This window comes from Ochlerotatus camptorhynchus, unplaced genomic scaffold (genome assembly GCF_037179485.1).
Source record: "Ochlerotatus camptorhynchus isolate MF236.1 unplaced genomic scaffold, CSIRO-AGI_Acam_v1.1 ptg000130l, whole genome shotgun sequence".
Lineage (NCBI taxonomy): Eukaryota > Metazoa > Arthropoda > Insecta > Diptera > Culicidae > Ochlerotatus > Ochlerotatus camptorhynchus.
Window position 1 is genome coordinate 2,825,642 of NW_027040620.1, and position 26,282 is coordinate 2,851,923.

The following is a 26,282-nucleotide window of genomic DNA, read 5'->3' on the forward strand; positions in this document are numbered from 1 at the left end:
GTGAATACTACAACTTCTTAAAATATAAGACTAAAATCTCTCTAATTGAATTCATTCGTATTGATTTTTTAACACCTCTCAGGTCTGTATCTAGAATCATCATCAGATAGGTACAGTTGAATTAGGTAAGTAAGAATACATTTTATGATAATGATGATGATAGTTCCACCACTTTCCCCTCAAAACAGGTTTGGGCTAGACCAGCATTTCTCAATCTTTAAATCACGAGTTGTCCTTAGATCGGTCCAATGAATTCAGACAACTTGGTACGTTTAAAAAGTGTATGTAACAGTTTTACGAACTTTGTTGGGATAATCTAAGTTGAGAGGCATGTGACCTATTGTTTTTTTTTTTTTAGTAAAAACGACTAAAATTGCAATTAATTATGAAGTTGCCGAAATGTTCAATCAAATTCATAGAAAACAATTAAATTTTCTTTTCGAAACCTCATAACGAAATTCTGCTTCCAAATTTCCTTAAATATTTTGCCGTTTCAAACCTATTTGGGAATTCAATGCCATGTTTGAGCTGTTTTGGTGATTTTAGATCTGATTTAGTCACCATTTACCTTCAGGACTGTTTTGGTGTTTTTGGGCGAATTCAAGATTATTGGCGTTTTTAAAGCTGTTTTGGGGCAGAGCAAACCGGTTGGACAGGATTGTTTCCGATTTGAGTGAAACTTTGCTCATATACATAGTTACTTTTTTTTTTATCTAGTTCGTTTATTTGGGAGGCTCAATCGCGTTAGCTTTACGGAGCCGATAATTCATTGTTCACTGTGTGTAACAAAATTCACTTAATTCTATGTCTAGTAGGAGTTGGGCCGATTACTCGCGGCTTACTCGAGGTTAGAAGGGTACATTTTCGAAGGATAGGATCAGGGGAGGAGCTTGGGGTAGGGTTTCGTTGTCTCATCAGAGCGTTGTCGCCAGTATGAACGGTAGTGCTGTTCTAGCTTCGTCCGGAGTTCGACCGGCTATGGTGGGTGACCAGTGGGCGACGATGAGACTCATCGAGACGGGGGGACAAGACAAACAAAAACTAATAAAGAGAGACAAAAGACAAAAGGAATTAAATTCTTATACTAGACATTTGAAGAAAAACATAAACGGACTGCATATAGCAGAGATCACGGGTTGCCAACACGTCTCTGATAGGAACATAGGGTTGTCTTCCTTGGGCCTCGAGGGTATTCAAAAGTCGCTCTCTGGCGGCGTCATTATCCGTACATTGCCAAACTGCGTGTTCGATGTCATCGTAACCGTTTCCACACCGACAGATGTTGCTGTCCACGAGGTTTATTCTATTGAGATGAGCATCTAGCGAGTAGTGGTTGGACATAAGTCTACTCATCACGCGAATGAAGTCACGACTTAAGCCCAAGCCTTTAAACCACGCTCTCGAAGAAACATTAGGAATAATTGAATGTAACCACCGTCCAAGATTTCCAGTGTCCCAATCGGTTTGCCAACTCGAAAAGGTACTCTGACGCACTAAATGGTAAAATTCATCGTGTGAAATTTGCCTGTCATACAATTCGCCTTCCTGCGCGCCCACCTTTGCGAGAGAGTCCGCCTTCTCATTGCCTGGGATTGAGCAATGTGAGGGGACCCATACAAAGGTAATCATATATGATCTTTCGACCAGCACACACATCTGCTCCCTTACCTTTGAAAGGAAATAAGATGAGTGCCTACTTGGTTTCATCGACCGAATAGCCTCAATGGAACTGAGACTATCCGAGAAGATGAAGTAATGGTCTGCGGGCATGTTGGAAATCATCCCCAATGCGAAGTTGATTGCTGCCAGCTCAGCAACAAAAACGGAACAAGGTTCCTGAAGTTTGCGGAAGGCGCTAGAGTTTTCATTGAAGACACCGAAGCCAGTGGATCCATTGAGACGGGACCCGTCTGTAAAATATCTTTTCATGCAATTGACTTGTTGGTACTTTTCAGTAAAAATACGTGGGATAATAATAGGTCGAAGTTGATCGGGAATCCCATGAGTTGCTTGTTTCATGGTCAGATCATATTCAATTGAGGAACTGCGATTGGTGAAGTGAACACGGTCTGGAGTATAACAAGGAAGACACATATCTGATGATATGTAGTGGTGGTAGATTCTCATAAATCGAGATTGTGTGTTCAGCCCAAGAATTTCTTCAAAATTAGCAATTATAAGTGTGTTCGTCACTCCGCATTTGATTAGTATTCTGAGAGAGAGCTCCCAGAAACGGTTCTGGAGGGGTGTTACTCCTGCCAGAACCTCGAGACTCATGTTATGCGTTGAGTGCATACAGCCTAGAGCAATACGCAGACAACGATATTGAATTCGTTCCAATTTTATTAGGTGACTTTTTCTTGCCGAGAGAAAGCAGAAAGAGCCGTACTCTAGAACAGAGAGAATAGTTGTTTTATAAAGCGTTATGAGGTCTCCCGGATGAGCACCCCACCATGTGCCGCAAATTGAACGGAGAAAGTTGATCCTCTGCTGACATTTTTGCTTCAAATACGTAATATGGGCATTCCAAGTGCACTTTGAATCAAACCAGACCCCAAGGTACTTGAAAGACAATGATTGAGTAATGTTTCTGCCCAAAAGATTAAGATGCATTTGGGCTGGGTACCGCTTTCGAGTAAACACTACCAGTTCAGTTTTCTGCGGCGAGAATTCGATCCCTAGATTCATAGCCCAAGAAGACAAGTTATCTAAGGAATTTTGCAATGGTCCTTGCAAGTCCACGGCATGTGGACCTCTTACGGAAACCACACCGTCATCTGCAAGTTGTCTTAGCGTGCATTGTTCTGCCAAACAGTTGTCGATATCTTTGACATAAAAGTTATAAAGAAGAGGGCTGAGACATGAGCCTTGGGGCAGGCCCATGTAACTAATTCTGGAAGTTGTCAGTTTTCCAAGAGAAAAGTTCATTTGCTTTTCTGACAACAAATTGTACAAGAAATTATTTAAAATTCCAGAAAGTCCACATCTGTGCAGATTGTCTGACAGAATTTCAATGGAAACTGAATCAAAAGCCCCCTTAATGTCCAAGAATACTGAAGCCAATTGCTCCTTGTGTGCAAAGGCCAGTTGAATATCTGTGGAAAGCAGCGCTAGACAATCGTTTGTTCCTTTGCTCTTGCGGAACCCAAATTGTGTATTTGATAGCAAGTTATTTGATTCGACCCAGTGATCGAGTCTCCGAAGGATCATTTTCTCCAACAATTTCCTAATGCACGAAAGCATAGCAATCGGACGGTATGAGTTATGGTCAGACGCTGATTTGCCAGGTTTTTTAATGGCTATTACTTTGACCTGTCTCCATTCAGGCGGTACAATGTTGTTTTCTAGCAAGGAATTGAATAAATCTAGCAAGCGTCTTTTAGCGATATCTGGGAGATTTTTCAGAAGATTGAATTTAATCATATCGCTTCCCGGTGAGGAGTTGTTCGATGAAAGAAGAGCCATAGAGAAATCCAGCATTGAGAATGGTCTATCCAGAGAGCCGCCGCTAGGAGACGCTTCTCGAAGAATATTTTGTGCTGGAACTGAGTCCGGACAGACCTTTTTAGCGAAATCGAATATCCATCGGTTGGAGTATTCTTCACTCTCATTGAAAGATGAGCGGTTACGCATGTTGCGAGCCACCCTCCACAAGGTGTTCATTGAGGTTTCTCGTGAGAGTCCCTCGACGAAATTGCGCCAATAACCGCGTTTTTTTGCTTTGATTAATTGTTTCAGCTTTGTCTCAAGCTTTGAATATTCCTCGAAGTAAGTGGAGGTTTTGTGTCTACGAAAAGCTTTGAAAGCATCAGATTTTTCTACATACAATTTTGTGCATTCTTCGTCCCAACCAGGTGTGGCTGGTCTCCTTTTAAAGGGTGCACTCGGAACTTTTCTTTTTTGTGCTTCCAGTGAGCTTTTGTAAATCAAATCGGCTAGGAATCGATATTCTTCCAATGGTGGAAGCGCATCTATTGATTCGACACCGATTGTCACCGCCGTTGCATATTTCTGCCAGTCGATGTTCCTTGTAAGATCAAATGGAACCCGAGATGGTTCTGCAGAGTGAGGGCCACACTTTATTGAAATGATGATTGGCAAATGATCGCTACCATGGGGATCATTGATAACCTTCCACTGACAATCCAATGATAGCGATCTTGAACACAAAGATAGGTCGAGTCGGCTTTCTCGAGCCGGAGGTTTTGCTATACGTGTCGCTTCACCAGTGTTCAAAATAGTCAAATTGAAATCGTCACATAAATCGTAAAAAATAGCCGCTCTATTGTCGTCATATAGATCGCCCCACCCAGTACCATGGGAGTTCATATCACCCAGAATTAATACTGGGGATGGAAGAATCGAAACTAGATTCCAGAGTTGACTACGGCTAATGGAGGTTCTTGGTGGAACGTATACTGAAGCTATGCAAAGATCTTTGTTCTTCACATTTATTTGGCAAGCAACGATTTCAACGCCGGATAGAGCAGGAAGGGAAATTTTGTAGAAAGGGTAGCACTTTTTGATCCCTAAAAGTACTCCTCCATAAGAATCGTCTCTATCCAGGCGTATAATGTTAAAATCGTGGAAGTTGAGTTCTTTATCGGAAGAAAGCCATGTTTCACAGAGAGCAAATATATCACAATCAGAATTGTGAAGTAAAAATTTGAACGAGTCTAGTTTAGGCACTAGACTACGGCAGTTCCACTGTAGCACAGTGATCATATCTTCAACCTCGTTCGACGAATTATCCATCGAAAGATATGATTGATGCAAGGAGGGGCCATGAAACAGTCAATTGCTTAAGATATGATTCTAACGTTGGAAGCAAGGCAGAAACTAAGCTTCTTAGAGGGTCTTGTATGTTGAACATGTTTAATATGAATTCCACAATGTCCGAAAAAGCTAGCAAACCTCGTTCGGACTTGGATTTCTTTTGAGAAGTTTGAGGAGCAGCTTTTTTATTTTTTTTATCTTTGTTGGGCAATGGCGGAAAATTCTTGCTGCATCCAGGGATTGGATCAACAGGAGCCTTCGGTTTTGTTTTTTCATCCCCATTACCCTGGGAATTTGGCAATCGTCTGGAGGTGACTTTAGTTTTCTTACGGCGCACTTTCGGGGAGGGGCATTTTCTTTTTGAGGAACCGTCTATTTTTGAAGGTGCGTGTACCACCGTAGAATCACCTTCATCGGATGAGTCAGAGTCCGATTCTTCAACTGACAAAACCGAAAATTGGTTTGCATCTTGGACGGCTGATGCAGCCTTCAACATTTGAGCATATGTCTGCTTGGAGCGTCCAGAGATTGAACGCTGCACTTTATCGGAGTGCTGTTTGTACATCGGGCACTCCTGCAAGGGGTGAGGATTCTCGCCACAGTAAGCGCATTTTACTGATTCTTTGTGGCAAGAATCCTCTTTGTGGTTTTCACCACATTTGCCACAACGAGTTTTGTTGCCGCAATGGCTGGCCGAGTGTCCCAGCCTTTTACAGTTGGTACAATTATATACCCTCTGTACAAACAACCGCACCGGAAAAAAAGCACCATCAATTTTAACAAAGTTTGGGAGAACTGAACCTGCGAAAGTCACCCGGAACGAGTCTGAATGTTTATAAACTTTTTTACCGTCTAGCAAAGATGCTGAATGCAGTTGCCTTACATCCAGTATCTTCACTAGCGCGGTAGCGAATGTCGAGTTTTTAAAAGTTCCCGAGGCATGTTTCAAGTCCTCGACAGTCAGACTCGCGTCGGAGACCACGCCTTCTATCTCCACATCTCGAGAAGGGATGTAGATGTTGTACTCAACACTAAACAACTCGTGATCAGCAATTTTATTTGCCACATCATAAGTCGGTGCTTCTACACGCAGTTTGTTGAATCTTTCTTTGTGTACCAAGATTCCCGGATACTTACGCAGCAAATCTCTCGTTATGTCGAGAGTTTTCAAAGGTTTATTTTTGGGCCGAAAAAAGACAACCCATGGTCCTTTCGAAGACGGTTCATAGTATCTGGTTCGCGTAACGTAGGCATCGGAAGATGCCATAAGTGTTGCGCAAAGGCGGTGCGCAACCACTTAAGAAGGAAAAAAAATAAAACCTTCAATAATTAATTAATTTTAATTACTAGTAATTAAATTTTTTGCCCGACGTACGAACAAATCAAAAAGAAAAAAAAAAAAAAAAAAAAAAAAAAAAAAAATCGAAACAAAAAAAAAACTTATATCTACTTGCAAAAAGTTGTCTCACTATGACCCATACTCCCCTACCAGAGGTGAGAGACAGAGTCACGCGCCACGAGGCAAAATTAAACTACAATAGGGAGGCAATGGACTTGCAAAATGTATTGTCTAATACTTATGCCGGTTGTAAACAACCTATCAGCCGTTGCAGCTAGATGGTCCGTTTGCTGCTGCTGGTGGTGATGATTGGTGTTGGTGGGTCGGCACGATGATGAAAAAATGGCTTGACGACCGGATGGATTACCGGGGTGGATTAAAGCTGGATGGCAACTCCAAGGGGCTCGGCCCATGGAATTCCACTTCCTCTGTTGGACACTGGTCACTTGGGGCACCCAATGGGGGGGTGAAAAAACCGCTCGGGCGGAAAAAACACCGAAAAAAATTAGATGCCGCGCGACTGAGACCGGGACGTTGTTAACCGACTGAGTGTTCAACTAGGAATGATACATAGTTACTACCCAGGGTTGCAGTTTTAATTTAAATATCAAGAACAACATGTGAAAAGGGCATACAAAGTTTTTTTTTTCGAGAGTTGACCAACTGCAGTCTTAATAGGCTAGCATCTCGGTTGGGCTCTCCATGCGATACACAATACTAACAGACGACTCGAGCTATGGTGCTCACTAGGTCACTGCAGCTTTTAGGCTCGTATTGTGATCAACTGTGTATTAGATTACGACCATATATATGTGATAAATCATGTAAATGTAAATGGAATACAGTAATGTCCCGATTTTGTCAGCCCCCTTTTTTGAAAATGTTTTCCAATGTTCTACAAAACCCATGCCCTTTTACAGTAATCTTCTTGAACCTTTTGCACCAAAGTATACTTTAAATATCCCTCTTAACGAATGACGAATGAGAAAAATTTAGATTTATGATTATGTGAAATTATTGAAAGAAAAAAGTCTGAAACGCGGAGGGGCTGACAAAATCGGGTAATTACTGTATTTAAAATAAATACATTCATACCTTTTTATGGTTGTTTGATTATTAATTTCTATTATTACCTGCTTAGAGTTGGCTCCTTTAAAATACTGTGTACAATTTACCTCATTATTCCTCAGTTCTATCGATTTGCGTTCCTGCGTGGTTTTTGTGATAGAACCACGCTCAGCATATTATCCTGTAGTACGACTCGGGCATGCACCATGCAAGTAACTCATCTCTCGTCAAAATGATGAGATATGGGGTGATGGTGAAGGGATATAGAAAACGAATAAAAGAACAGAGAGAAAGGTATTAGTATTGGTTACATTAACAACCCCCCCCCCCCCCCCACACACACACACAACGAAAAAGAAACATAGATACACAGACAAACAGAAATAACACATTTAATATTTCTCTCCACAAAACATAGTCACTAAAACACTACCGCCATCTGTTGAGTATCATGTGATGGATAGTACGCTGAACAGATGGCGCTAGTGTGCAGACGTCAAACGCAAGGGAACCGACCGTGCGCGCCACAGGTGGCGATACCACCAACCAAAAACACTCAAACTGACCGTCAAATGCGTATTCGATGAACAACCTTCGAGTGTTATGTCTGTTTGTCTGTGATAGATGGGTTATTAGGAAAGTACAACTACATTATAACTATTAGTGCAATGGATGAACGTTAGTTTCGGGGTCATGTTAGTGTTAGAGTTTTGTTAGTATTGACCCGTATTCAGCCCTGTCGGCCCCTCGAACACTAGTCGCAGGCAGTTGTTGTTAGGACATGCGACACTGTCACTGCTACTATGTTAGAGGTATGACCCGTCAAGTTTCGAAGTGCAAAAAAAACTGTTAGAACTTTCTTATACATTAACTTTACACTCAAAGCAAACTATTTACCTAAGCATTACAAAAACGAATTTAAAATTACTATTTTATTTTATGCTAATATTAAAATTATGATAAAACTACAATTTACGGCTCCGTGAAATTAACTCGCATGAACCTTTCAAATCAATGAACTGTAGAACTACAATTTTAACAAATTGCAAAAAAAAAATCATAGCGACACTTGACAAATCATCATAAAGCCTCTCATCCTTGGACAGGGAAAAGGGCATACAAAGTTTTTTGTAAACAAACCTTCTTCTACCCTTTTCTCGCCACCCATATCAACCGCCACCATCAACATCACCGGGTAGGGGAAACTTTCCCCTTCCCGATGATGTTGAGGGTTTGCTTGGGAAACCCTCCGTTGGCGAGAAAATGGTCTGCAAAAGTTTGTTTACAAAAAGCTTTTATGCTCTTTTCAAATGTGGCTCTTGTTGTGATTATTTTTTTCAATAGAATTTTTTAACGCAGCTTCATATCAAGACCATGCTGGAGGTGGCTAGGTTCGACTTCCGGTCCGGTTTAAGAATTTTTCGGATTGTAATTACTTGAAATTACATTAAGCACGGACAAATAATGTCAAATTACTTCAGTACAGAGGTTAACGCTGATGTTAACGCCATTTGTGTGGTATTTTACAACTACTAATCACCCCTATTTTGATAATACTGGATAAACTCAACAATTTCATTCTCGAAAAGTTTAGAAAAATAGTTAAGCCGGTTGGTCCATCGTATAAGAAGCAATGTTACGAACCAAATTTAAAATCCGTTTGTCTCTGCTTGCTGATTTGTGTTATGAGACGTGCCATGAGCGGCAGTAAAGGGCCTCCAAACTTAATATCCGCCTTATATAAAGTTCAAAAAAGGTTATTATTTTACATTTTATTTCACTCAGTATTTTGTATCAATGACAGATGCTTATTACGTCTACAATGTGCAGTCTTCATCAGTGTCATTCAGTGTCACCTATTGAAATTTAACCTCCTTAAGTACTCATCCTTTAGGTACACCCAACCGAGAAATGTAAGATTCTATAAGAGATTTGCATGAAAAGTATGCAGAATTTGCAATGTTTCGCGACATAAACAGATTCTTTAATGTAGTCACCGGAAGGTTTTTTTTTTAATAATTTTGCAATTTTTATGTTAGCTTATTTTTTGAACGAAGTTTGTTTCCCCAAATGCATTGGTCTAGGTCATCTCGTGAAGGATTCTGGAAAAAAATGCTTGTACCATTACAAGAACTGCCATTACATTTGTTGTATGAAACATATGCAAAGATTGTAATAAATCTAGCTTAACATTGGATGTAAGAGAAATTTGTTTTGCGTGTAAATATGTCAATATGAGACATAAAAATGATAATTACTATAAAGCAACAAAATGGCTTTGGGTTCAATGCTGCCATTTACTACCAAAGATCGTTGAACACATGAAATAAATGCACCGATGAACTTTGGAAATGGAAACCATAAATCCAGAAGCGGCAGACTCATCTGTCACTGTGAACTAACTGTGACTGAACTATGAACCAAACGGAATGTTATTATTACTGATGGCTTCTAAATTTAAAAGTCTAACACTGCTTCTTGACGCCAAACTCGGCCTACGGATTCTAAACTCAGCCTAACGCATTGAAACGTCAATGAATAAGGGGGGGGGGGAGTGGCTGTCAAATATGGACATTCGTCGCCTACCTCGCATAACTGGTTCCAAATGTAAACAAGCCATAAGAAACCTACAGGGTTTGTTTACGTTTGGAACCAATTTCATACAACAATTGATTTGATTGATTTGACGTCTATATTTTAACTTCCTTAAAAATTTAATCTAAAATCTTTACAGGATTTTAATAGAATATTCTCAAACATTTCCTTTTGAATCTTTTCCCAGCGTTTATTTCAGAATTCTTCTAAAATAAGATTGACTAAGAGTCCCTAAAAAAATATGTACAACAGTCTAACAATTCTCTGCAGATCCATAAAAAAAACATGAAATTCATCCTTAAATTTTCTTCGAATTTAAAAACTTTTTCTAGAAATTCGCTGAAGATTCCTGCTACAATTCTATTCAAAATTCGTTGTAATTCTCGTTTGAATTCCCGAACAATTCACTTCAGAATTGTCTTGATATTTTGTATAGAATTATCTTCGACTCTCCTCAAGTTTCTTCTGCAATTTTGGTTAAAAGTTTTCTGGAAATTCGATTCGTGATGCCCTTGGAATTATCCTCGGAATTTTCGTTAAATAATCATCAGAATTTCTTACGCTCAAAATTCGATTTACTTTGTGTTTTTCATGGTTCCTGGGATCTTCTTCACAATTGATTTGGAATTTTCCACAGAGCTATTTAAAAAAATACTCTGAACTCACACAAGTGACATGGAATTTACGTCTAAAATCATTAAAAGTTCTATCCAAAACTCCCTTTGATTTTCCCAAAAAAAAACCTTGGTGTTTTCTCTAAGAAAACCCTGTTGTTATCTATTCTTAATTTTTCTCAAAATTCATTCGAAAAAAATCTAGTCTAGTCCAAGAATCTTGAGAATTTTTAAAGGTCGAAAATCCTATTTTATACAAAAAAAAGATTACCTAAATGGGGGTTATTCCAAGAGTCGAAGTGACTTTCGTCACTAGTGCAGTGAGATAAGTCACATCATGGTCACGTAGCTCTCTATGAAAATCAAATGAAGAGCAACGGATAATTTCAAATAATATTGGTAGATAAGAGATACATAATTCATATTGCCGGAGAGATGGTTCCAGTGTTCTGAATCTTACTGATTTGTTCTAAGTTCTCAACATCAGTTAGAGTAACTTTAACATAAAGTTATGTTAACTGCCATAATACCTAACATACAAAATGTTAGTTTGATCGTAGCATTACCACGAATTTTGTAGATTTCAATTGCAATATTGTATTTAAATTAAATACTGCATTTCCAGATTTCAATTCCAATATAAAGGTTTAAAGTAAAAGCAGCTTAATCATTCTGAACAGGCAATCATTCTTCAAAATATGTTGCTATTAGTAATGGAAATTCCAGTCCAATAAAAAACTGGAAGAATCCTATTTAAACTGGAATGTTGGCATCACTGTTCTGTGCACGATAAAAAGAAAACCGTGATAATTTTTCCTAAAAATACCGCAATTTTTGCGACATCATTTAATGTTTCCACGATGCTCACAACTGACAGTTCAAATCCGCGAAAATAGTCAAATCCGCTCCTGTTGTAACAGCCCTACCAGTATAAAAGTTTAAAGTGTAAGCATCTGAGTCATTCTGTACTGGTAATCATACTTCAAAATATGTTGCAACTAATGATGGAAAACTGGATAAAACTGGATGAATGCTAAAAATAACTGGAAGATTTCAAACTTTAACTGTTTGTGAACTGGAGCGTCAAAAAAAACTTGAAGAATCCAGTTTACACTGGAATCCCAGACAACCAGAAGTCGTATAACAATGTGCAGACAGTATCGTAAATTGCTACAGTTTAAGTCAAAATCGCATATAAGAATGGCATGCATCGCATTATGTTTAAGTTAAATCGTATAGCATGCAAATTTCCGACCTATATGCGATGACTCATTTTTCCGTCGTACTGTATCACGAATCAAATCGGATTACACCGTAAGACTTTTCAAAGTGAATTTGTTATTACAGATTAAATCGTATATGATGTTAAATCAACTCGTTTAAACTTAAATTAAAATTTGCCCGTATATGGCCTCCACTTTTGTACGTAAAAGCCATTTCTTTGCATTATATACGATTTGTTTGTTTTTATATATGTTTGTATATCACGAAAACAACTTTGAATATACGTGCATTCTGGTTGTCTGGGATGTTGGTATCACCTCGGGCATCACTGCTCTGTACATCATAAAACACGTTAAATAGATAATCGTGATAAACAATTATTTTGAATTTTTTGTGATAGCACATCAGTCCCTTCGCAATTTTTGTGACATCATTTAATGTTTCAGCGATTTTTACGACTGAAAGTTCAAATCCGCTACAAATCAGCCCTGTATTTCTAATTGCTGCATTATTCAAACGAAGTTGCATCCTCAGAACGTTCTGTCTTGAATGCTTTTATCACAAACCCCAAAAACTACAAGGGACAGCCCAATGGGGTTATACGCAATGATGACGTAGGACTACGTGGTATGATATAATAAATATTTGTGTTAACTGCAGCAGGAGCTTGTGTTTTGTGTAGGAATAGGAATTTTAGCGGGGTTCTCTCTGTTTATACTCCAGGACTATGCTATGGATATGGACGGGATATGACTATGATTGCCCTGAAAAGAACCTTTTGATATGAATTTTAGTTGGGACATGTTCAGAAAATTAACTCTTTTGGAAAATGTTGGTGGCCCTGAAAAGGGCCGATGGTAGTACAGGCTTAAAGCCTTTGGAAGATGACGTGTAGGCAGCTGCGTGTTCAGTGACGATATCACGGATCACATTTTCTCGGCACACCTTCAGCACACCTCGGGTTTCCGCGTACATCAGACCGGAGATGAGCTTGACACCACCACGTCGAGCCAGACAACGAATGGCAGGCCCTGGATGTTATCACGCATAATCTTTCGATGACACTTGGCGACTCCTTTACCAAATCCTTGCCACCCTTGCCACGACCAGTCATGCCTCCTGGTTGTTTGCCGTTGAACGGGTGAATCGCAACTAATGCGAAGGCGCAGTTAGCTACCTGTTATATAGACAACCATCAAGCTCATCTCCGGTCTGATGTACGAGGAAACCCGAGGTGTGCTGAAGGTGTGCTGAAGGTGTGCCGAGAAAATGTGATCCGTGATGCCGTCACTGAACACGCCAAGCGCAGACAGTCTCGGCCATGGATGTCGTCTACGCATCATTATCACCAACAACCAAGTAACAAAACGGCTTTTTTCAGGGCCACCAAGTTCATTTAAGAAAAGAGTTAGAGTAGAATTTTTAAAGAACTACAAAAATATTTTTCACCATTATCAAGGCTATTTTTTCTCATTGATGGCGCTGTTCCATTGATAGCAAGTTAGAAATTTGAAAAAGTGAATGGAACGATTGGATGCATATTATGGTCAAAATAAGTTAAAAGAAATCATTCATTATCGTTCAGCTTTTTCCTAGAATTTTTTGTTAAATCGTACTTTCTTGCAGAATATGTTAAAAGGGAGGGAATTTTTATGTATTTTTTATGCAGAATATGCTAAATGGGAGGGACTTCAAATGTTAATCCTCCCTCCCCCACCAAATGTTACAGAGTGTCATTAAAATACATGGAATGTTGAGATCGTGAGAATGGATTTTCTATTTTAAATTTGAATGTTTTGGCTCTCTGGGGATTGGTAGTAAAGCGGTTAAAAAATGTATGGGAAAAAAACCCCTTTTTATTTAATTCTAGCTTATTTAACAAAAATTTCCAGGAAAAAACTGAACGCCAAAGTCCATAAACGATTTCTTTAGGTTGTCGTCAACTATTTTTGGAAAGCTATGTGAAATTCACATGGATTTCATGCATAACATATGTGATATATTTTTTGAGTGTATCCCCTGTTTCCAAGTTTGATTACAAGATTACAACTCTGGAGAGCATTTTGTGTGGTCGTTGGGAGCGTGTGGTTCTGAATATGGCGATAAGTGTGCAAAATATTACGCAATTCCATCCTCGCTATTCGCACGCGCCCGAGGATCGGAGGCGGTGTATAATGAGTCACGCCAAGAGAAAAACAGTTGAACTCGCATCACGGTCTTCGAAAGATTCCCTTTCTTCTCACTTGGCAACAGAGGACTTCTACATCAACTTCAAATGACTTCTAGCGGGGAAAAAAATAGCGGCTGTAGCTAGGGGAGTCTCACTTTTAGAATGACCATTGAATAAGCATTTAATTTAAATCAATTGCATTTAATTTCCATCTTTTGCATCAACCATTCAGTGGGATGTGCGCTTTTTCGGTGACACTTATAAATAGGTACACACATACATCGAGGCGAAGATAAACAAACACAACATAAAAGGAAAAGAAAACTCGGAGTAGAGAACTCACGAAAATCTCCCTGCAGTCTTCTCTGGCAGCAAAGAAACTCTCCAACGGAATCGTGCAAAAGCTCCCTCCGGAATTTCCCCTGCCAACATCAAAATCACGCAAAACCTGCTCCGCCGAGAATGCGAGACAACTCCATCGAAATTGCGTAGAACCTCCATTGGCAGCATCGGAAATCTCCACCGGAATCATGCGGAAGCTCCTTCACCTGAAACACGAGAAAATACCGTACAGATTTCCTGAAACTTCCGTTGGCAGCACCGAAAATCACCACCGTGAATGCGAGAAAAATCCGTCGAAACTGGAATCTCCGCTGGCAGAATCAAAAACCTCTACCATGTGCAGAACCTCTTTCGTTGAGAACGTGAGAAAACTCCGTTAAAATTCCCTGGAACCTCCGCTGGCAGCATCATAAATCGCCACCGAAACCGTATGGAACCTCGTCCGCCTTGATCGCAAGAAAACCCCATCGAAATTTCGCATTTTTTATGCAGTTGTAATATATTTATTTGTCAACATCAACAGACTCAATGTAGCCCCAATGTATTTTATTTAGTCAAACCAAGTCAAACATAATCCTGGTGGATGAACCCATTATCAGAACAAGACAAAGTTCCTAGAACCTTCGTTGGCAGCTGCTAGAATCGTCTTCGAAATCATGCAGAATTTAATTCGCCAAAGCAAAAAAAATCCGTTGTAACTTCTAGGAACTCCCGCTGGTAGCATCCAAAATCACCGAAATCACGCGGAACTTCGTCCACCGATAAAGGGGGGAAAATGCCTCGAGCTTCCGTCTGCAGCATCCAATCTCTTTACTGGTATCGTGCAGAACCTCTTTCGCCGACAATGCGTGGAAACTTCGTCGAAAGTCTGTGGGAACCTCCGTTGGCAGCATCTGAATTTTTCAGGGGAGTTTCGATGGAGTTTTCAGATATTCAAGGCGAAGAGGGTTCCGAGAGATTTCGGTGAAGATTTTCGGTGCTACCAAAGGAGGTTCCAGTGAGCTTCGACGGAGTTTTCTGTGGAGGCGGGTCTGCACGATTCCGGTGGAGATTTTTAATGCTGCCACCGGAAATTTCAACGGATTTTTTCTGCGGAATAGTTTTCTCAAGTCAAGAGTGTGGATTTGAGCGAACCGAAGCGAACAACAAAACAGGACAAAACTTTTCATAAATACATGCATGTATTAGTGGGAGGTGTCACTTACAACTACACTCAGCCAAAAATGCTCTGAGAAAATGCATTTAATTTTGTTGTTATAATAAATGCAACTCAAGTGATCTGCCCCTAGGGCTGTAGTGAATCATTAGATCAGTGATTTTGTCGAATTATATAATCAAAAAATAGTAGAAATTCTCATTACTGATCATTATCAAACGTATCCCGTTTATGATTATTTCTTCAATTATATTTTATATTTTATTGCAATACCTTTCGTGGACCTTTCATAGCATCAAAATGTTTGTTTACTTTGCACGATAGGTAGCCGGTTTGACAGTTCAATAGGTAGACTTGGCTTCACTCTTGGCGTGACTCATTACACACCGACTCTAGTTTCGTCTACTTACTACTCTCTGACGACTGTGCTGGGGAAGCAGCATATGCATGTAGGTAATTGGTGGATTTGTTAGTTAATTCGACGCTTTTGGACAATGCTGGACATTTTCCAGTTTTTCAATAGTTTCTTGTTGCAAATCAACATTCTAAAGCATTGTTATCGATGCGTAGCTATATTTCTGATCGATTGGTGATAAAATTATTGAAATTGGACTAGGGGCAGCTGAGTTATTAACGTTCAAAATCTTTCACAATTTTGTTTCATGTTCCATTTTCGGTTTTCACAAAGTGTACCCCCATATAGAAATCGCAGACGTAGTCCTACGTCAAAAAATAGACGCTAACATAACAATAAAACCAGCCATATATCAAGCATTCCTCGCATGGCAAACTGTTTTCTCATGTTAAGTCGTTTCATTCATTATCTGTCCAAACGAATGATATTCAATATGTCACCCAAAGGAGAATGCATAAATTAAAAATTAATCAAATGGCCTATCAATTCCCAAGTCAACACGCGCCTCTTGGCCACTGCTAACCACTGGCGCCACCTAATAAACAAGCTGATTAGGTTCTCTTAAGTGAGTCACGGCAGTGGACGAAGGATCTCCCATCGTTTCTTCTCCTCTTTCTGGAAAAGGCCACACTTTTTTTTCTTCATGCGACGTGTTCCATCAAGCGATCAAATGTCCTTTTGAACATTAACATCGATTTTTATCGCCGCAATAATCGTCTGTTGCGTTTCGTTGCCCATGCTTCCTCGTTACGCCCCGGAGATCTCGCACCTTGCGATATGCTAATCCACGCAATCTGTCAGCCACTACGAGCACTACCGGATTCAAATATTCGTCGCCGTCGTCATTACTAATGGAGAAGATGTCAGCCAATTGATCCGCGATCGACGATTTGATGAAATATTACTTATGGCTTTTAATGTCGCCGTTATGAACGCCTTCCTTTCTTCCAATCTACATGTCAGCGAATCTTCATGCTCTTCTGATAACGCCCCTTCTCTCTCACACTCTTTAACTCTCTGGCGGTAAACGAAAACGATCGACTCACAGCAGGATCTGAAGCCTTTTCTTGTGAGCACAGGGCACCATCTATTCTCAGTTGCAATCGAACAGCCAATCAAGCAAGACGTGGTTTACTAGTCTAAACAGAAGCGAGAACAAATTCCCGAAACCCACGCGATTCACCATTTCTAGAGAAAGAATGTCGCGAGTGATGTATTCTAATTGCTACCTTTGGCTTCCTGTAATCGTTCTATTGTGGGATTTCACTAACTCCGTACCGGCAAATAACCCAGCACCGCCAGCTTCACCCTGTCCCGGACTATTCACATATCAGTACGATACCAATCGATCGGAGTACTACGGACAGGCGGACTTGCAGACGCAAACAGTCAAGAATTCAGCGGAAGTGGAGATGTCTTTCACAATAACCGCCCAGCTGCCATCGGTACGTACCCATAGCTAACTAATGATTTTATTCCATTAGAAACGACAAGAAAGGAAACAACCACAGCAATGATATCCTAATTAAGAACCCTGCCTTTGTAAACTGGAGAGTAATGAAATCATCGCACCAGTAGATATAGAACTGGTTCTCTAGCAATCACCGTCTATAATCTCATGAATTTCAACAACCCGGTTTTTTGCAAATTATATGCAAACACCATTTATATTGCTTGATTCAAGCAAATGCGTTGCTGAATAGGGCAATAAGGATTACCCAATGATGATAACGGAGCACATCTGGGATTTCCATTTTAATTTTGTTGGCTGCATCTAAAACTGGAATGCTCCAAAAAGCTGAACTGCTGATAAAAGTGCCCGATTACGTCAAATCGTTTTGTTGTCTTCGAAGCACAGATTTCTTGTTTCATAAGGAATAAGTCTAGCGGCGCCGGTGGTGTAGTGGTAAGCGTGATTACCTCTCACCCCAGCAGGCCTGGGTTCAATCCCAGTCGGCGCCGCCGGGATGTTCTGAGGCATAACATCTCTAATCACGAAGGGAAGTAAAGCCGCTGGTCCCCGGTTCATGAGTTGATGAATCGATAGGTAGGCTCCAGGTGTTGGAAGCTGCCTCCCTGGCGTCGGTAGCATTGGTGCTCAGAACGGAAAACAAATCAAGGAAAAAAAGTTTGAGGTTGTTTCCAAGACACAACCGTAGATTTAGCGTAGAATTACGTGCTCGGTATCAATATTCGGCGACTGTGTTAGGGAAAACACTTTTTCCCATCATGGCAACGCTCCTTTTTTGATTAAAAAATTACACATTTTCGTGTACAAAACGCAAGGAATTTTTGGTTTATTCAATAGATAATAAAAAAAAGCGAAAATTGATTGGAGGAATTTCTTGCTAATATTTTCCAAATTATCAAAGACCTTTGGCTGGCGAACGGTTCAATGAAAATTAACTCTTGAACAACGATAATTTATGGTGGTCCTGAAAAGAACCGTTTTGTCGTGATGGTTGAGTAATACTGAGCTATTAGGGTATTCAACACGGATAAGGCTGGCGAGCTGTATGTTGTTTGGAACGAGGGTGACGCGAGTTAAATTTTTACGAGCGGGAGGTTCTTTAAAAAAAAAAGCTATCACTAGTTTTAGTCATCAAACTAAGACTAATTTATTCATAATATATTTGTACCCTACTTCTAACCGATACACCGATCGGTGCTGTCATGTCAGCACCTGGTTTCCGTCGTTGCTATCCGCATCCATATCACTGAGCTAGCTGTTGCCGGGCCCGCCGAGTTCCACTGATGTAAGCTTTCCATACGTCGTGGACTAGGTCATTTCGTCAAAAGATCCAGGTGGCTACGTCGCTAAGTCGCGCTTGGCATAGATGGCCCACAGCGGCTTCCTCCTTATTCGGTGAATGGACACTCATGTGGGCAGCCTTTCGTTGTGTACTGGAGAACAATGTTCAACGCTACGCGCCGAAAGCACTGATGCTGCTGCTATTGATGACGACCGACCGAACACGATTAAAACCGGTGATTGAATAAGTGCCGTTCGACGAGATAGGATGGAATCCTATTTTGAAATATGTGCTAGGGAAAGCGCTTTTTGCTGGCAATCGGTGATAATTTTGATCACCATTGCAACAGCTGAACATTTGTACAATTTTCAATAGTGACCTATTGAAAATTAATAAAGTGCTCATTTTAGTAGATTCGTAGAAAAATTTCGAATCGATTGGCTTTTTAGTATTAAAATCCATCCATGCATCCACACAGAGTTATAAGTGGTCAAAACCTAAACGCTTTTTGTAACGCAGTCGATTTTGGTTTTTTTATAAATTGCACATTTGTATATGGACTGTTTCAATTGACCACTTTGTCAAGCAGTTTTGGCGTAACTTTCTACCAGCGATTCCACAAAACTGGACCAACTAACTTCTATTTTTTTATGAAACGCCAAATGATGGCTACTTTTCTCGTGTTTCTAGAAGAAAAAAATCAAAATAATGTTTTATATCAAAGTTCGAGTGGTAGTAAACGTCATTTTAACTGTTTGAATGAAGTGGTTAATTTGAAACCAGAACAGAAACGCACCCCTCGCAATGCCGAGTTGCAGTTGCATTATTCGAGCACTAGTTTGCACCATATTTGCAACTGCTCGACTGTTCTGTTTTATTTATGAGCGCGTTTGAAACACGACTGGAGCTCTGTTCCAAATTTCTATGGATGTATTTTTAGAGCTTCTAATCTGACAGATGGCAGACGGTCAGGGGAAAACGAGGTGAGGTTGCGTCTCTCAGATATTCTCTTATGATACCACGTGACTTAGATCAGCTCTCCAAAAAAATCTTTTGATATTTTTTTCAACACTTCTGGATGATCAGCTATTATTTTAAAGATCTTCAACTGTGCAACATTCAAATAACGTCTCTCAGAGATTCTCTCATTGGGGTGTCTCAGAAATTATTCCAAAGGCCTTCAGGTGCTCATAGGTTTTCAAAAACTTCTCAGGATATTTTCTCAATACTTCAGGATGATCTAATATCAGATATTATCTAGATGTCTCAGAAACTATTACAAAACCTTCAGATGCTAATACTTACTTACTTAAGGGTCCTGTACACCACCGGAGGTGCAAAGGGCCAACGTGAAAGACTTCCATCCTGGGCGGCTGCTCGCTTTTGCCTTGTTTCCTTGTTGAGGCTCCGCCGCCATGAACCCCTGGGTCTGTCTCTGCTGGGATGTCCTGCCGGATTCCAATCCAGCGCTTGCTTGCAGACTTCGTTTCTACCCCATCGAAGTGTGTGATCAACCCACCTCCACTTTCGCTCTTGATCTGTTGCGATCGGCTTCTGATGACATCGACGATGGAGCTCAGCATTCGAGATCCAGTTGTGAAGCCACCAGGCACGAATTATATACCGCAGGCATCGGTTGATGAAGACCTCCAGCTTCTGAGTGTTCTCCGCTGATATACACCACATCACGCTGGAGTATAACAACACATATTTCACGTTCGAGTTGAAAATTCAGATTTTGGTGCGTTCACTTATCTGGTTCGATCTCCATACGTTTCGTAAACTCGCAAAGGCAGCCCTAGCCTTCTTGATTCGTGCACCTATGTCGCTCTTAGTCCCGCCGTCCGACGCTATTTGGCTGCCAAGATATTGGAAACTTTCGACCTTCTCCACTGCTTGCCCCGCTACCGTAAAGTTGGAAGGGTTGCCCGTGTTGATATCCAACGATTTGGTTTTGTTGACGTTGATGGTGAGACCCGCCGCAGAGGAGCGTTCGGCTAGGTCATTGAGCTTACTCTGCATATCAGAGTGCCGTTGTGCTAGTAGAGCAACATCATCAGCCAAATCGAAGTCGTTGAGATGCTCCATGGTGATAGGCTGCCAAAGCAGTAGCGGTGATAGTATACATCCTTGCCTCACACCAGTGACTACCCAGATAGGCTCCGTTTTGCAGAACTCTGCACGTGAAAGCCTGATACTGCGCTTTGATGAGGTTGACGATTTTATCCGGGACTCCCTTGCGTCTCAGGGCGCCCCACAGATGCTCGTGATTGAGTCGGTCGAAAGCTTTTTCGTAGTCAATGAATACCAAATAAAGGGACTCTTGGAATTCGTTGACCTGCACCAGGATAATGCGGAGCGTGACAATATGGTCCACACAAGATCTTCCGGCACGGAATCCTGCCTGCTGCTGCCGGAGAGTCGCGTCGATCTTCTCCTGTATCCGATTCAGGATAATTTTGCACGGAACATTGAGAACAATGCACAGAGAACAATCAGGTGCTCGTAGGGCTCCAATAACTTCTCATGATATTTCGTCAATACTTCAGGATAATTAAGTTTTATTCTAAAGATATTGAACTGTACATCAATTCAAATACCGTCTCTCAGAGATTCTCTCGTGATATCAGCTGTCTCAGAAAATATTGCAAAGACCTTCAGATTCCAGGAAACATTCTTGAATCAGAATCACCTTCTCCGTTCGGGCTAAATTTACCGAAGCAAACAAACTTTGCACACGCACACATATGTATGTAGGGATGTATACCAAACACCGTTTAAAACTGTGCGTTGCGCTGATCGGGTTAGTTTCATTTTTGATAGTTTCAAATTTTAGAACTGTCGAGTAGATTGAAACAATTTTGAAACTCAGCATTGCGAACGTCCTTAGACATTCAAAAAATCGATAATAATGCCTTATTATCAATAACAACTAGGTTAAAATCCAAGATTCGAGCTTGAACTTGGATTACCGTACATTTCAGTAGTTCTCCGTGATTGACAAGAACCAGCAAAATTGCACATAGATACAAACGAGGGATGACCTAACCATTCTCTACGTACACGTTTCGAAGGTTCATTATTCTATATACAGGAAGGATACTTTGTTAGTAGGTTGGTGGTCATTGGATCAGGATTCACCTTGATAAGTGATGCGATCGTACTTTTGATATAATGTATTGATTTCTGAAATTGACGCGAATAAGACCGGCGGCATAAAGCTATTCGATTGAAATGATGTCCCGCATCAAGCATAGGGTAAATGTTGGCTTCGGCACCCATTGACTGTTTTCGGCAACCAAAATTTAAACGTTAATTTCACTATGTCACCATCAACGCACTTCCCTGAATGTGTCCAAATGATTGTTTAGCCTTTCAGCTTCAATCTGATTATATTTGAACGATCGAGCAATCCAGTAATGCTGCATTTTTCTTCAAATAAAGCATACGCACTACAAAATGAGGTTGATTTCGAGTTGCCGATAATAGAACAGCTGGTTAACACGCAGTTCTAATGGGAAGGTTGCCGAAGAAAAAGAGACTGCCGACAATAGTCACACTCACCTGTGAAGTTTGGAGCGTTGTAAAAACGCTTTCAAAACGTTTTGAAAAATTCTGTCGATTGGAATGGATAGAGAAGCAAGCAGCAGATGAATGTAAACAAACAGACACATCATATAAGTGCGTGACGCTGAGAAAATGCTACTAGAAGTGCAGACGCTGCTTAGATTGACGAGAATACGTAAATTCCCCTATGTCAAATTTTACCGAGCAAACATTTTTTTCGCCGTTTCAATCGTTCTATCTCTCTAAGGATTGTCTACGTCCCTGCGACGTAGCATGAGCATGAGCATTGACAAACAATCAATTCAGATAACTATTCAAAAATCCACGATTAATAAAAAACATATAATTTTTTTGGATTTGAAAAATTTTGAAAGATTGTTAGACTTTCAAAACAAAATACTGGTTTTAAACGAATTTTCAAGATTACGGACGTGGACATAACATAAGATTTACACTTTGAGAAATTTATGAAATCTCAGTATTGCACAAACTTTTAAGATCATGAGCTTCGAAGACTTTTTAGTTAAGAGAATAAAATGCCTGATTCTTAATTTGAAAATAAAAATCTGGAACATTTTTTGAGAAAACTAAAACTTGTTGAAACAATAATGATATTGTGACAAATAATTTATTGAACTTCTGAGACATGGAAAAAATCTATGATAGATTATAATGCCCGACTTAAAACCCTTGATTCGGAGCTCAGACATTTTTTTTTTCACGATTATGTCGTGTAAAAATGTTTGTATTCTAGAACATTAATAATTTTTCAAAATATCGAACTTATAGAAAATTTTAATTATTCGATTTTGGAAAAATTATCATAAGTCACCCACAAAATTCTCTCTAAACTTTATTCACAAAATAGTCTAATTCCAAAAAATTTCATTTTTGATGATCTTAATCACGACTTCCCTGACCTTACAATTTAATTGGCATTGATATTTGAATCTGTTTAGGTGTAAAATATTTTAATTGAACTTTCCAAATCGGCCTGTATATCGACCATATCCTGGATCTTGAATTTGGTTCTACGGCACGGACGAAGTATTCACAATTTATCTATGGAAATTCACTCAAAACTTAACAGGATTGCATTTGATTGTTCTTAAACATTTCCTTTTGAATCATTTTCTTTCAAACAGTTCTTTTCAGAATTCTTCTAAAATCAATTTGAAATTCATTCTGGGAGTCAGGGAGAAAATTTCAGTAGAACACTCAATCAAATTCTTGAAATTCGTCCATAGATTCTCATCAAATTTTAAACTCTTTCACTGAATTCACTGAAGCTTACATTTTATTTTAATCCATGAAATTTCCCTCAGAATTCTCATCCAGCATTTAAAAAGGGCCTATTAGCTTTTGAAAGAACAAAACTTGAAATCCCCTTTCCCTACTAACACCATCGGTCAGGAGAAATTCTCCCATCGAGAATTGTCTTCAAATGTTGCTCAGAATTAACTTGGAGCTCTCCTCTATATTCTTCTGCAAATTGCTTAGAGCTCTCTTTAAAATTATCTAGAAAATCTTTTAGAAATGCGTATGGAATTATCCACAGAATTTTCTTTGGAATTGTACCCTCAACATTCGATTCCTTTGGTATTTTTTACGAATCCTGCAATCCTCTTCACAATCGTCTTGGAATTTTCCAGAGAGGTGCTTAAATTTTTACTCTGAAAACTCAATTGACTTGGAAGTTCTAGTCGGAACTCTCGTAGAGATTTTGCTAAAACTCCCTAAAATCGTTATGCGAAATACCTTGGTGTTATCTTTAGAATTCATCCTTAAATTTGTTCAAATTTGTTTCAGAGTGACTGTATCCTGAAAATCAAGTACAGTTCAAGGGTCTTAAAATCTATTTTTTTTTTTTTCCAAGAGATGACAAAATATGTTTTTCTTGATTTATCATCGAAATTCACGGAATTCTACCGGTGACTTCAAATTCCCGGCTTCAGTCTGGTTTTCTCGATTTTCCGGATCACTGATTTTTACATATGAAACACTTGTCTTTACTTCCATCGTGCATTTACTCAAAGGCGCTCCAATTGATTTTTGTTGAACACAGCTAGATTGAGCAGACGCACCAATCTACTCAAAGGTTAAACTTTGTCAGACGCAACTAAGTGCAACATCTATTAAGAGACCCACATACTCATTTCGAGATTACATTTTGCTACAACTAACAGTGTCTAACGGCTACGGAAATGGATTTTTATCAACCCTCAGGATCTCAGCTGAACTCAGGAATGTGCCAATTCCCAGTGGGAGCTGAATTTATGTTAGACCCAAAATTTTATTTCAGTTATTTTTGCTTAATTCGCAAAAAATACAACATCAAGCATGGAGCAACCCTATTTAAAATTTTGAATGAACAACCATCCTCATACTACACCGTTTCTGTGTTTAAGAAACATTTTCCGGAATTTGAATGAAATTCCCTGTATTCCTTGATTTTCCAGGTTTATCCAGGTAGTCGACACCCTGTCTATGCATTTTGCACCATCCCTTGGAATTCTATTCACAACTTTAAAATTCGCTTAAGTTCACATCATTAAAAATTTGGAAAATGATCAACGTCCGCCATCACGAATTTATCTTCGTCCTAGATTCTTGGAAACTTTTGCAAGTACGATTATTTTAAAGTCTAGAATTAAAAAAAAACTAGTTTAAAATCTGTGAAAAATATCCAGCTCCAGAACCACTAAACAATATCCAGGCCACTGAATTTTTAAAACATATGTTATTGCTGAAGATAAATCTGCTCCGGGTCTATTAAGAAAATACCGCGGAAAATATAATGATTGCATAATGAAATAAATTTTTCTTTCCTGAGTAATTCCCTGAGAATTCCAGTTTTTTCGTGGAAAAATAAAATTCCCCGAGGACTACCGGTTTTCTAGGTTTTTGCAGCTAATAGACACCATGTTATATATAATTCTGATGGGCCGTGGGACACTTATGCGTATATCGGCAAAATACCCCGTCATCAGAACCGGTAATTTATGACTAGTTTCATTTTTTAAAATCTGTTCATTTCAGAGCTATGTCGGATCCATCGAAGCCATCGGCGATAATCGGCAGCTGATCGACCAGATCTCCAAAGGGCGCGGCGTGAGCTATCGAGTTAACCTTCCGATCCAGGATCCCCTACCGCGTCTAACCAAACTAAGTCTCAACGGAAAGGTATTGTGCACGGGACCATCAGAGAAGGGCGGATTCGTAACCGAAACCAATCTGCGTCACTTCCTGCGTTCGGATTCCAATTGGCAACAGTTCAACCAACATAAAGGCCATAATAATAATAATAACAACAACATCAACAACAACTGTAACAATTGTAATAAAAGCAACAATGATCGAACGGCCGTCAGCGCTCCCCAGAACGTACCGAACAACTTCAAATTAGTCGGTCAGCGGGAACAGAATCACACTGTGGAAGAAACGGAGCAGGCGATAAGTCCCACCGGAAACAGTACATCATACAAGTATGTCACGAAGGTGGTTACGTATAAAGAATACGTATCGGCACCGTTGGTTGAGAAGACGTCTCATTATTTTGTGAATACAACCACCCGGGAGCAGGTGTAAGAGTGGTCAGGTTTCTGAATATTTAATGAAGGATAGCAGTGCATACAAGTTTCTTAACCAGTGTCCATAACTGATAAATGATACAATAAAAAACAAATAATAAGTTGTCATTAGATGCTTTCCACATTACTTACTCTCGAATGAAGAGTATCCCATAAATTAGGCCATCAACTTCCAAAGCGGTTTCAATACGCACACAGTGCTTAACCTTCCAGCAGCAGTCAAGTCAAAAAAGCTACACGAAAAGTCGCTTCGTGAACTGAGTATAATTTAAGTTCCAGAGCAAGAGTGTTTAGGCCTTCGGCGAAGTTGTTCAGCTGGACAAGACTCGTCTGGCTGTAGGCATTTTATTTTGTAATTCACTCACTAAGTGGCGCCAGAATGCAGAGTATTTTATTGAAACGATTGCGAAATAAATTGACCACTGCCTGAAGGGCCTTGTATAGTTTAACAACTGTATCGAAGAAAGTAAATGTCTATTTGGTCAAAGACATAACTTGTTATAAGAAGAACACGTTTTGCACTCTAGCGCCAATTATTTAGTCTAATTAGTAAATCGATTCCAAACAATACTGTTCACTGCCACTTGACTCTTGATCGTTTGAAGAGATTGCGCAGTGGTCCAGAAGGGCGAATTTCAGGAAAAAAAAGTGCATGAAGATGAAGTTTAATTGG

The 26,282-nt window shown here is 39.7% G+C and overlaps 1 protein-coding gene across 1 annotated transcript; it reads left to right on the forward strand.

The window, feature by feature from the left end:
* The first annotated feature begins 16,867 nt into the window (after positions 1 to 16,867).
* Positions 16,868 to 25,681, forward strand: LOC135700220 (putative uncharacterized protein DDB_G0279653). Its single transcript, XM_065220664.1, has 2 exons — positions 16,868 to 17,144; positions 25,059 to 25,681. Exons 1-2 carry the CDS (start codon positions 16,899 to 16,901, stop codon positions 25,605 to 25,607), a joined length of 795 nt encoding a protein of 264 aa, XP_065076736.1. The 5' UTR covers positions 16,868 to 16,898; the 3' UTR covers positions 25,608 to 25,681.
* Positions 25,682 to 26,282: the final 601 nt, after the last annotated feature.

Bases quoted from the DNA above. Each gene is read 5' to 3' on its own strand.
- LOC135700220 (XM_065220664.1), top strand. From the start codon at position 16,899: ATGTCGCGAGTGATGTATTCTAATTGCTACCTTTGGCTTCCTGTAATC. The intron at 17,145-25,058 runs GTACGTACCCAT...TGTTCATTTCAG, and splicing joins TAACCGCCCAGCTGCCATCG to AGCTATGTCGGATCCATCGA.